General features: G+C 39.2%; 2 protein-coding genes and 1 long non-coding RNA gene across 4 annotated transcripts; all 3 read left to right on the top strand.

Moving 5' to 3' along the window:
- Nucleotides 1-121: 121 nt before the first annotated feature.
- On the top strand, nt 122-2,700 carry LOC122037108 (DEAD-box ATP-dependent RNA helicase 7-like). Its single transcript, XM_042596598.1, has 10 exons — nt 122-277; nt 372-512; nt 590-701; nt 851-921; nt 1,188-1,342; nt 1,446-1,557; nt 1,652-1,753; nt 1,901-1,961; nt 2,048-2,216; nt 2,282-2,700. The coding sequence occupies exons 2-10, from the start codon at nt 459-461 to the stop codon at nt 2,469-2,471; spliced, it is 1,026 nt and encodes a 341-aa protein (XP_042452532.1). The 5' UTR covers nt 122-277; nt 372-458; the 3' UTR covers nt 2,472-2,700.
- A 152-nt stretch (nt 2,701-2,852) lies between these two features.
- Nucleotides 2,853-6,326, top strand: LOC122037109 (nudix hydrolase 14, chloroplastic-like). Its single transcript, XM_042596599.1, has 7 exons — nt 2,853-3,196; nt 3,306-3,408; nt 4,369-4,446; nt 5,088-5,180; nt 5,300-5,392; nt 5,614-5,712; nt 5,917-6,326. Exons 1-7 carry the CDS (start codon nt 2,937-2,939, stop codon nt 6,139-6,141), a joined length of 951 nt encoding a protein of 316 aa, XP_042452533.1. The 5' UTR covers nt 2,853-2,936; the 3' UTR covers nt 6,142-6,326.
- Nucleotides 6,327-6,724: 398 nt separating this feature from the next.
- LOC122037110 lies at nt 6,725-12,080 on the top strand. Of its 2 annotated transcripts, none has more exons than XR_006127499.1 (6): nt 6,725-7,072; nt 7,188-7,343; nt 9,972-10,113; nt 10,212-11,096; nt 11,494-11,653; nt 11,756-12,080. It is a non-coding gene; the product is annotated as an uncharacterized LOC122037110 (long non-coding RNA). The 2 variants fall into 2 exon arrangements; XR_006127498.1 differs by having other exon boundaries at nt 9,925-10,113.
- Nucleotides 12,081-12,870: the final 790 nt, after the last annotated feature.

Genomic DNA, 12,870 nt, shown 5'->3' with positions numbered 1-12,870 from the left:
AACTTTTCTGGTTTTAAGCTTGTAAACAATATTTCCACCAACCTGTTTCTTTTTTTGGGAAATCAAAATAATGTCAACAGTTTTTCCTGATATGGATTGTACTGATCATGATTGTTTGTTGTATGTATGGTCATATTCATAGGGTAAAACTTTGGCATTTGTGTTGCCTATATTAGAATCTTTGACAAATGGAATTCTCAAGGGATCAAGAAAGACTGGTTATGGAAGATCTCCTAGTGTTTTAGTACTTCTTCCGACTCGAGAGCTTGCTAAACAGGTATTCCAAATTAGAACTTAGTTTTGTATTTTTGTGTGCAGCTGTACTATGATTCACTATCTCATCTCTTGATGATCATAACCATATATCTCAGGTGCATTCAGACTTTGAGGTCTATGGTCAAGCAGTGGGGTTATCTTCATGCTGTTTGTATGGTGGGTCTCCTTTCCGTGCTCAAGTAATGTCAATAAAGGAAGGTGTTGATATTGTTGTTGGAACTCCAGGACGTGTAAAGGTATATTTTTTTTTCCTATAGTTTCATAAGAATTTTTAGGCCCAGCTGTTTTCCCTAAAAACTGTCATATCTTGCAGGATCACATACAGAGAAATACTCTTGACCTAAAAACTCTAAATTTCCGTGTCCTCGATGAAGCAGATGAAATGTTGAAAATGGGTTTCGTGAATGATGTGGAACTAATTCTCCGTATGTGTCTTCACTGTCTTTCACCAATTTCGTTTCGACTTACATCCTTTCAAAAGGATTTTTTTTTTATCTAAGCATAAATTCATATTGCATTCTTTCACTTGTTTTATGACTAATGTTAATTTTTTTCCGTCCTTTTTTATTCACAGGCAAAGTTGAGGATGCTAAGAAAGTTCAAACTCTCCTATTCAGTGCTACATTACCTGACTGGGTAAAGAAGGTATATATCAATTTTGTTTCCTAGAATTTCACTCTTGTTTCAAGTAATTTTTGTCCAAGGATGTAACCTAGTTTGTACTTACTCTACCGCATGATTCCATTTCCATATTGGCCTAACATCTTATAGGAACACCATCGCCTTTGAAAACTATAGCACCTTAAGTTTCAAGTTCAAAGAAACTGTATGAGATAACTAGTTGATTATGAATTCAATTTTATGCTTATGCCCTTTTCCACATATAATACCTTTTCCCCAAATGTTCCCAGATATCAGCAAGGTTCCTTAAGAAAGATAAGAAAACAGCAGACCTCATTGGCAATCAAAAACTGAAGGCTAGTGCTAATGTTAGGCATCTTGTTCTTCCTTGTTCTCCTTCCGTGAGACAAAAACTCATTCCATATATTATCGATTTCTATAGCAGGTTTGAATTTTTTTTTTTGTTATCCACCCACACTTTCACTTCTCTGTTTATTCGGTTCCTTGTGGATTGGTTCCTAAGAGTGTGCCTGTGGAAATATTCGTAGTGGAGGCCGAACTATTATTTTCACCGAGACAAAAAAATCTGCAGACAAGCTTGGTAGTATCTTACCTGGTGCACAGGCTTTGCATGGAGACATAATGCAACAACAGCGAGAAGTATGTGCATGACTATGAGAGATCTTTTTCTTTAAAATCATATTGCCCAAGTGGTCTTCAAATTCATCAATTCATATCTCTGTCTCTGTATTAGGTCATACTAGCTGGATTTAGGTCTGGCAAGTTTTTGGTTTTGGTTGCAACAAATGTGGCAGCTCGGGGATTAGACATCAGCGATGTGCAATTGATTATACAGGTCCTTTATATTCTCAAACTAATTTCATCAATTATTATTATTATATGAGTTTAGATTTGAATATTATTAGTGATCTTAAATAGCTATGACTTGGAGATCTTACCTATGCTAACAATATGTTCCATTGCATAACTAAACTTTTTTCAGTGTGAGCCCCCACGTGATGTCGAAGATTACATTCATCGCTCTGGGCGAACCGGAAGAGCTGGTATGTATGTGTATATTAATTCCCCAGGGTGTTCATTCATTCATTTCATTCATTTGACGCCAAGTTATGACAGAAGTTTCTTTTAGGCAATACTGGCATTGCAATCCTACTATATGAACCCAAAAACAAGTCCCGTGTTTCTCGAATCGAAAAAGACTCCGGTGTTAAATTTGAGCACATCTCTGCACCCGAGTCTGCTGGTATTGATGAATCAGCTGAATCTTTAGCAGCTACTGCTATTACAAACGTTAACAGGTAAGCTACTACATTCTTGTTCGGAAATGCTTCATTTCAGAAACACTCACCGTCAAATGTGACAGATTCTCTCGTGGTAGAGATGGGAAAAGCTTCTCCAATGGAGGTGGTCGGGGTGGCCGCTGGGAAGGTGGCCGGGGAGGAGGTCGAGGAAGAGGACGTGGAGGTGATCGAGGAGGCAGCCGGGAACATGGAGGAGGTCGGGGAAGAGGTCGTGCCGGTCAAGGAGGCAACAGATTTAACCGGAGGAGGTGAAATGTATATTTTTGGTGGTTTTTGTATCTCATATCGTAGCTAAATTGTTTTTTTTTTTTGAATTTATTCTAATGTGTTTCAATTACTCAAGTCTGATTGTGAGCATTGTTGCTCCTGTAGTACGTAGCTGTGGCAAAGTTGCATATTGTATTAATTTATGCACGAATTTACTATGTGTTTTTGATAAACTAGTATAAGAGTACAATGAAATTCTCCAAGTTAAATTTTATATTGGTTTTAAAAAGGGTACTCAAACAAGTCAACTCATTGAAAAACTAAGATTGAAATGATTAAATCTGGAGTTTGATTTGATTTAGTTTGGATTGGAACAATTTGTCATTCAAATATTCTATTTAATATAATTAATTTATTGAATATTTCTATTCTTTGATTCCGTTAACTAAGATAGACCCGGTCGAATCACCGCGGGGATAGACCAAAACGGACCGCGTCACACAGCATCGCATGGCGGCTCCGGCTCGCACGCATCGACTCATCTTCTCCGACGCCTTCCACCGAGTCCGAATCCCCCACCGTTGTCTTCCTCTTCTCCCCTCACCGCTCGGCGCCGGCATCCATCACCGCCGCCTCCGGCCCCAACTGGTCATCCAGAGGATGGCCTCTGGCGAGGCTCAATCCACTCCATCGTCGACCCGTATCGCTTTGCCGAACGGCGATTCTGTTGAGATCCTCGCGGCCCCTGGTGTCTCCGATTCCGATCTCAGGTTAATTATCCGCATTCATGCTTTCTTTTTTTGTTTCGTTTGCTTTCTAAGATCGAGCGGTTGTTTTACAGGAAGCTTTTTTTTGTTTTGTTTTGTTTTTTGGATCCAGGAATGCTGTCAATTCTTTTGTCTTTAAGCAGTGGTTGAAGAACATAAGTAGTGAAACAGGCCTTTTAGCAGGAGGATTGTCTTTAAGACAAGTTTACATTCAGGTAATATCTTATTGATCCTTTTTTGTAATTTACTCAAGTGTTTTTCTCGGTTTCCTAAATTTAGTCTAGTATTTTTCCCTACTTATATATCGATGTTTGAATAACACATCGAAGGATTAAAATTAGAATTCCGTGAATTCTTATTCCTATTGTTAATCACCTTGATTATTAAACTTATTTTTCGCTTATAATTCACTAATCTCTCGTGGAACTCTGCATAAGATGTTTCACTTATAATTCACTAATCTATCATGGAACACTGGAACTCTGTATACGGCCAGCCATTATACCTGACGCAATGTAAACGCATCGAAATTTAAGCAAGGTTTTGATTTAAGTTAGACACGGAAGATGAGTTAATCATGAATTATGAGAGATCATAACAGTGAAGCAACTTTCTAGTTTAAGGACAAGGGATAGCTATGAAAAAAAATATCAATATAAAAATGATTAAAGTTGATCAACTAATCACTTATCCTAAAAACTCAAACTTGTAGGAAAGAGATTATTTATATCCTAAATAAAAATTACCAAAATTCAATCACAAAGATGAGCTTATAGGGTTAACAGCTTATAGGGTTAATGTTTCCTAGTCTATAATATTTATAAGAAGTTTCCTTGTATGTCTTCAGTTATATCATTTTTTCAGGAGATGTTTTTCAACATAAATATATGGAGCCTAGAACTTATGAACCATGATATTCCTTTGCGTCATGCTAGTAAGATGATTAAAATGCAGGATCACTCCCTCAGTCAACAACATCCTTGTCATGAATGTTGTGCAAATTAAGCGCTTTCTCTCTTCACTGCCACCTCTATTCATACTTATTATAGCTATTGGTTACATCCTTTTGGTTTCGTTGATGCAACTGCATTATTATGTTGTATTTCCCTTTTTTTCATTTTCAGTTTTTTGAATGCTTGATTGTTGTTTGAGTGATTGATACACCTTCCTTACAGGGAGTAGATATGTTTGGAAGAGGTGTTGGATTTTTGAAGTTTAAAGCAAATATTGTTGATAAAGAAACACAAACAAAGGTATTCCAATTATCAGATTTTAGACGAATGATTGCTCACAACCACAATTCTTAGTAAATCGAAGGCAACAATAGATGTTATGCTAAGACATTGAAGCTTTTACTCATTCTCTGAGTTTTTTTTTTTGCTTTTTCTTGTATATATGCACTATACATTATTAAGTATTCGAATCTTAAGCTCAACTAGGTGATTTTCCTATAACTATGTAAATGTAAAGTATGGCTATTAACATCCACATGCCATCGCCATAGTAAAAGTATATATATGCAAGGTTTAAATTATTGTTCTGTGCAAGAGTTTTGTTCCTCAATCGGAAGGTATGATTTTGACACCATGTTGTGGCGCCACTTGGTACAAATCGAAGTTCGTTGTATGGATTTAGACAAGTTGGAAATGTATGTCTCATTCATACTGCCTGGCACAACAAGAGTGTTCAAAACATGTTCTTATGTTTTGACGATAAGGGTTTCTTTCTTTTCTGTGGGTCTAATCGTTTTTCTTCTGTTTCTGTGTAAATTAAATTGTTTTTTCCTTGGTGCATGTTCACAGGCAGTTGGTTGAATCTTTTTTCCTTAAATCAGGTTCTTCATTTTCTTTCTATGTCCTGTTTAGCCTTTTTTATATCTTCTTTATCTCTTTAGATTCCTGGAATTGTGTTTGCAAGGGGACCAGCTGTTGCTGTGTTGATACTCCTTGATTCGGGTGGAAAAACCTATGTTGTTCTTACAGAGCAGGTATGTTCCTAGACTGACCGCTGCGCAAACCACTTGTAAACTTTTATTTATGCAGAAACCACAGTAGTTTTCTCTAATTTTATGTCTTCAGAACCTCACCAAATCTTTGAATGTTTAAGCCTAGGGTTCCTGTTGGAAAACTCATTCTAGAAATCCCAGCTGGGATGATAGATGACGAAGCTGGAGATATCATTGGCACAGCAGTTCGTGAGGTAATCACGAACTAGATTCTCTTATCTAAAAACTTTGGGCTAAATCTCTTATCTAAATCTATTTATGGCATGAACTAGATCAGTATAGAGATTTGGCCTAAAGTTAATATTCATTTGATAGTTGAGAACACCATCCTATTACGTTCAAGATAATAATTTTGTAAACTGACATTTTCATTTAAAAAAAAAACTATATTCATATTGAATTATCGTTGATACAGGTTGAAGAGGAGATAGGGATATCCTTGAAAAAAGAAAACATGGTGAATCTCACAGCATTTCTTGATCCAAACACTGGATGTAAAGTTTTCCCGTCTCCGGTAAATTATTCATAACTTGGTTATTTGTGTTATCTTTCATCCACACAGAACTACAACCAGTGCAATATAAGTTGCTGTTCAGTAAGATGACTAGATTTTAATGATTGTAAGATACAAAATGCGAGAACAAGATGTATGCGCACTTCAGCATGAAGTGTTTATACCTTGCTTTTGACCAGACATGTTTCTGGTTATTCTTTGCAGGGAGGGTGCGATGAGGAACTGAGTCTGTTTCTCTATAAAGGCACTGCAGATGAGGAGACAATAGCCGCTCTTCAGGGGAAGGAAATGGGCCTTCGCGACCATGGTGAGCTGATCAAGGTACATGTCGTTCCTTACGATAAGCTATGGCAGGTGACCGCCGATATGAAAGCCCTGGCCGCCATTGCCCTCTACGAGATGGCCAAGAGGAACGGCCTTTTACTTTGAAACCACAAAGCTCGTTGTCTCCACTCGATCTACATGTAAAGATGTGTTCTGATGTATTTTTCTTAAGGAATTAGTTTCACTTTAAACTTGTCAACTAGCAAGTGAGCTGCAATTGGATTTGGAATTGTGTGAATAAGGCTAAACCAGCAAATGCAATAATATAGCAAGTGTTCTCGATGCTGGCAGAAGGAGAAATTGTTATTTTGTGATCAAAAGATCACGGATTTTAATCCTGAAAACACTTCATGTACCGGTCTGTCATGCAGCAATGCATGGTTTTAAGAACATTCATACGGTCTGGTAAGTTCGATAAAAGCCTGAATTTAGCTATTTAAAGTCCTAAAATTCTCTTTCTATATTTTGAAAATAAGAGAACAATTTCAATTCGTGAATTCTATTCATTGTACTTCTGCTTAAATAAAACAGCACGGTTTAAATTTAAATTATTTAATTAATAAATAAGCTTAATAAATTGGATAAACTAAACCAACACACTTTTAAAATGCTCATTTTTTGCTTTCCGGAAATAGGAATAGAATTTGAAATCCTAAATTTCTATTATTGGTAACGGGCTCCGTTCTTGGGGTTAAATCGACCGGTGCCATTTGAAATCCCCAGGTCCTGGTACGAGCACCAAACTTCCCCTAGCCCCTTCTCCCATTGCGAGATCTCCTCCTCCTCCTCTCTCTCTCTCTCTCTCCTCGATCCTAGTTGTCGCCGACGACTATACCGTCGGAGGTGGGCGTCGGCGGCAATTTTTGGGTCCTTCTGAAGCCCTACGCTTGCAATGAGGCCGTGTAGTACCTCTGTGACAATTGCGTAGCGGTCGATCTCTCCTATTGGATCGTCCAGCACGACACCGTCACGCCGTGATCGTCGCCGTCATCTCCGGAATCCTCACCTGCGCAGCACCGTCTCCCTCTTCTCCAAGGTTCGCCATCCTATGCCCCCGTCCTCCCCGTTTTCTTACCAAGGTTGGAGGACGAATGGTTAGGGTTTATGCTCCATGAGCCTGATCGGTTGCGTGGTTACGTTATTTTGTTTAGATGGGAGCTCATTTGCTGTTTGTGGTGGAGGAGGAGGAGGAGGGAGTCTCCATCTAAGTCGCGGGTAAGGATCGAGCGTTTCTTCCAGATGTCGAGTTTCAATCCCTCGGAGCTGCCGAAACACGAAGGCGATGGGTAATAGGGGACCCCTGTGAGGTAGTGTAATGGTTTCTTCACAAATATGTTCATATTGGCATCTCTGTTGAATTCACATTGTGTTGAAATTGACATATCTGTTGAATGCTTAACGTTTTATGTTTTTTTTCATCATACGGGGAAATTTTTTCTCTGATTCTGTTTGAGGCTGACCCTGACAGCTGAAATGGTTCGAAGCATGAAGTCCCCTCCAAGTATGAGAAAGCATATAGCATTACATTTGAAATGGCACATGGATCTTTAGCTTCTTTTTCCTATGAGATTATTTGTAAAAAATAATGGGTTAAGTATCAATAGTAGGAATTGTTTGTTCACACTGATGCGGTGGTTTCCTTCTGCCCTTGAGTGTAATGTGGGTCAATAATCCTGCTGATCTGTCAGTCAAAGTTACGACGAGTCAAATTTGACGCACAAGAGAACTAATCCCGTTCAGATAGGACTTAGATCTAATCGGATTTGCTAGACTCCCTACACAAGCTCTCAGTCTTAGACTCCCTACACAAGCTCTCAGATTCCGTCTCAGTCTAGGACCCCTTCTCAGTCTTTGACTTTGTTTCAGTCTCAGACTCCCTCATAGTCTCGAACTCCCCCTTAGTCCTAGACTCCCTACACAGGGTCTCTGTCTCGGACTCCATCTCAGTCTGTTCTAAAAATCGGCCTAGGCTGCCGCCTAGGTGCTAGGCGCTAGTTAGCCACATCGAAAATATGCTAGTCAGCTAGCCTAGGCAGCTTTGGCATCTAGGCGGGATTAGGCGGCCCTAGGCACTGAATCAGTCGAATCGTCTAGGTGCTACGGAAATAGTGCAGAGTTTTCATTTTTTTTTTTTAGTTTGGGCTTTTAAATTTAAAGCCCAATCTAAAAAAAAAATTGAAATGTAATCTTGATTTTGTATCCAATGATGATATTGAGTTTGTGTTCGATGAATATCAAGTTGTTGAAAATTATAGTGAAGAAAAAGTGGAATAAATTTGTGATATTTTATTAGTTGTGTGATTTTGAACTCATTTTAAACTTGATTTATTGTGTTGGAGTTATAGAATATGATTTATTATGTAATTTATGTTGATACCGTGGAATCCGCCTAGTGGCACCTAGTCTCGGCCTAGGCGCTAGGTGTTGGTCTGGTGCCCGACTAGCGCCTAGCGAATTTTAGAACCTTGGTCTCGGACATATCTTAGTCTCAGTCTCGGATCATATCTCAATCTCGGACTCCATCTCAGTTTCAGACTTCGTCTCAGTCTTGGCAGCAGACACCATCTCAATTTTCCCATTCATCCCTGAAGAAATCTTCGTCTCGACTCCCGTTGCTAGCGTTCTCCTTCAAAGGAGGAGCCTGACATCATCTCCTTCAAGGCCACTCCATATTGATGTCATTTTCTCTACCCTCAGAATAGGTTTATGCCTTATGTGAGTGTACTGAGAATGATGAATATTCCAGGACGCGTGGCGTCCTGAGAATGGTGAGATAGTTATGAGATTCTTAAATTGGGTCTCCTAGATACCCCTCCTATTGACAAGTGGCGCTATGAGAGTGGTAAGGCAGCCAACGGTTGTCGGATCTGGTCCCGTCTTTGGTCCTTGTGATGATGATATTCCAGCTGACGTGGAGATGCACTTTAGATGACCATATAAGCACTCATGAAGGTAAAGACAAAGGGGGGAAAATTTTTGCTAACTCAACCAGGTTCTCCTTTTTGCGTTTTCCTACGCATCATCTCAAATAAATCCTAACTTGAGCGTCGGAGTGGCTCCCGGATCCATCCCCCGGCTCGTCTAACCCTCCATTTGAGTGTGTCTTAAGTCCCCTCATCCTTTGGACTGACACACACATGTCGGAGACTTGACGATCCACGGTAATTTGGCCAAAACACACACTAAAGCAGAACTGGTTTGAATTATTAGATTTAATCTAAAGCATGCTTCAAAACATTGGAATCCAAAAAGTTAAATATTTTTCTACCATTGATTGGAATGGAGTATTTATTCTATTTGGTTCTAAATTTTTGGGAGGAACAATTTGAACCCTGCTAGAGAGAGGGTGACTTAGCACTATCTAATAGTTTATTGTTGCTTCCCATTGACTTCTACCTATTTGTTGATGTGATATGTGTTGGATCTTACTGCTTGAAGGAGGTTTCTCCGCCACCTTAGCTGCCCTCCTAGAGCCAGGAGGTTTCTTTGATAATACAGTGTTGGTTTGAATTTTTGTATAGAAATCCTGTAATTCATATAAGATAACTGTAGTTGCATATTCATACCGCTCTTAATTCGCTGGAGTTCCTCAAATTATTGGGGATGGATGCCTACTTTAGAAACTTGGTGTGAAGCTGAAGCTCATTGTACACAACTAAATCACGAAGGCCATCTGGATGCTTCCATTATTGCTGGCAGTTGTTCCTTTCTTTTGGGAACAAAATGCATTGTAAATTGCCTGAGCTCTAATTCTAGAGTAAGGATCAGACCTTTATTTTTCATTTGAACATAAATGTTTAGTTGATGTCCTCATTGCACGTGTTCTTTTTTTCCTTGTTTTATTGTTTGGAGTAATTTCCAGTTAATATATCTTTTTTTTTGGCTCAGCTCTAGTGCAGTCTTCTATCCTAAGATGTTTGGCACCATTTTATCAGGAATCCTACGAGCGCTATAATTATCAGATATTGTAAAGCTTCTGGCTCGCAGTGACCATGATTTACATGGTGTTCCTGGGTTTGAGATTGATGCTGCTGTTTGCTTTGTGAAGCTGTATTCTAATAATGAGACTTTAGATCTGTACGTGTCAGATTAATGTTTGGCTTTGGTTTAGTTGTATTGGTGGCGTGATTGTTTCAACTCATTTCTCTTCAAACTGATTTTGACATGCTTTTTAGGTTTTCCCTAATTGGGAATGGGGATTCAAATATAGTAAATGGAATTAAAAAGTTGCCCACAACTGTTTGATTCCCATAGTGCAATCGGAGAAAATGAAATTTGAAGACAGATGGCTTTCTCATGCAATTCTGTGAACTATTTGTCCCACAATGCTTACAAGTCTTTGGCTGCGTGGATGACCACATTTAGCATCTGAATTCCTTTACAGGTTTGGAACTTTATAGTTTCTGGATTATCCATCGATTCCTGCTTTTTCACATTATGCCTGTATCTTGCTATTTCTGAACTCCTTTCAGACTCGTATTCTATGTTTTAGTGTTGTGATCTAAGGCATAATGTTAGAGCATCTCCAATGGGAGGTTTTTATGAGCTCTTTAACTTTCACTATGAAGTGTCAATGAATAATAAGAAATGGGGATCAATATTGCGGACCGTTTCTTAACCTCTTCTGTTTTTTGATGGGGCTACAAAAGAAGTTCCTTTCCATTGTCGATGCCCTTGGGACAGGAGCTTTTTTATGGCCCCCCACCAAAAAAAAAGAAGGGAAAGATTAAGAAGCGGATCTGAAATATTGAACCCCGCTTTTTAATATTCATTGACACACCATTAAAGAGCTCATAAAAACCTCCTGATGGAGATGCTCTTAGCCTCTTTCCGTGTCTTATCAGAGTAGGATGATTCTGAGAGAGAAAATGGTCACTTTGGAAAACTCTAGATGAGATGGCGGCAACAATAGGTGAGATGGATGGATGGATTACGATGGAGAGACTTACAGTTTTCCAGAATAGTAGAGATGTAGGTACTCAATTGTATCAGAAAACACTGTGATTACAGAAAAAGATGAAGTGTGGAGCAGCAGTCATGGTATCTGAACTCTCCATAAGGTAATTGTCTTTGTTTCTGCTTGTCACTACTGGAAAAAGAAAAGGTAGTTTTATCATATTTAAAAATGATTTATATTGATTGGATTGAAGGTTAGCGCAGCTGTCCAGTTCATCCCAGTTGTATCCGCTGATTTGCAGCGCCATCATTAGCCACCCCTCCACCTTGCCATAGAAGTAACAACAATCATATTATGCCCAACTTTACCTAGATTCTGAAACAGATTGATAACCTGCAGGGACCAAATAGTCATAACATCATTTCTATTTTGTTTACATTTCACATTTTATGGAGAAGCTGGTGAATGCTTTGGATTTTGAAATACCTAATATTTTGAGTTTGCGAATGATGAGTCCTCTCATAGATTGACGCTTATGCTTTTTCACATTTGATTTGCAGGCCATACCTGGATAGTTAGTGTTCACTCAGGCTGAACATCCCATTCCTCGCCCTTGCCGCACGGCAAAATTAAACCTGCGCATCGCATGGTCGGGTGAGTTTTACCCTCATTGCTCACATCACAAGCGGCCAGGATTAGATATGCAAGACGATTTGTCTGGTGCGCTCTTCCATCTCTCGCAAATTTTCACTGTAGGAGGGCTGCACGTTAATTCTGTTAACAATATACAAACTTTGCATGACGGTCAATAGCTATTTGCAGGATCTTTGATGTTCTGAAAACAATATCTATACTTGATCGTTGTTTGGAACAGCGATGTGGTGGAACGTTTGATGAGCAAATAATGGTCCGATTTAGAAATTTGAACCATTGCTGTTGATTGAGTGGGGCCGGTTGGATTTCTGATGATTAATTGGGCCGTGTATGTGTTTTTATGTTGGGCTCCGAATTAGCCGATCTTGGGCTGTGACTTGTAATAGGTGGTCATTCAATAAGGTTAATCAACGACAGCGCCTTAAGTAACATGGGGGCTCCCATGGACTATTTCATCGGTTACCAAAATAAATGGTTATGTGCCATTTTCTGAGCCACTAATAAGCCGTGAATGTGTAAAAGCCATTGCAGGGTTTCGTATTGCTCTTTCATCGTGCGTGTAAGTGTTTAAAAGCCGTTGATGGCGGCGAGCCGTTGTAAGCTTGTCATTGGCCTGTTTACGTAGTCATCTGCTAATAAAAAATAGAGTGGCCCGTTAAATGGCTTTTACAGGCGATTATAGGACTTCCTCTTTGGGTCATTTTTAGGCCTAGCTTATCAAATTTTTACTAAGCTTTAGCTAGACCATTAAATAGAAAATGGGTCGTTTTGGGCCTTTAGTGGACTGTTAGGGACTTTTGGGTCTTAATGGCCATATATTGTGTATTGGGCCTTTGATGGGCTGCTAAACATTTGATAGGCCATTAAATGGGCTCATTAGAGTTTATTAATGGGCTGTTAAATTGATTAATTTGGGTCTTTAATGGGCTGGTTGTAGGCCTTTAACGGGCCGATAAAAACTTTAGACCTTAATAGCCCATTATAAGGCTGTCCTGTATAATGGGCCTAGCAGGCCATTCATTGGCACTTTTGGACCATTAATAGGCCTTTATGACACCACCAAATGGGCTTTTTAGGCCTTTAATGGGCCATCAATGTAAACTTCTCAATATGTCCGGAGTGATATCTGCGTAATCAATGGGCCGTTAAATGGATCTCACAGGCCATTATAGGGCTTTCTATTGGGCTCTAAACGAACACGTGCGGTTTTAATAGGCGGCAAATATTAAATAGGCTATTTCGGACCTTTAATAGAGGGCTATACAAGGCTATTTTGTAACTAA

The sequence above is a fragment of the Zingiber officinale genome, unplaced genomic scaffold (assembly GCF_018446385.1).
Source record: "Zingiber officinale cultivar Zhangliang unplaced genomic scaffold, Zo_v1.1 ctg233, whole genome shotgun sequence".
Lineage (NCBI taxonomy): Eukaryota > Viridiplantae > Streptophyta > Magnoliopsida > Zingiberales > Zingiberaceae > Zingiber > Zingiber officinale.
Note: the sequence above shows the minus strand (reverse complement) of the source record. Positions and strands in the feature narration are given on the sequence as shown.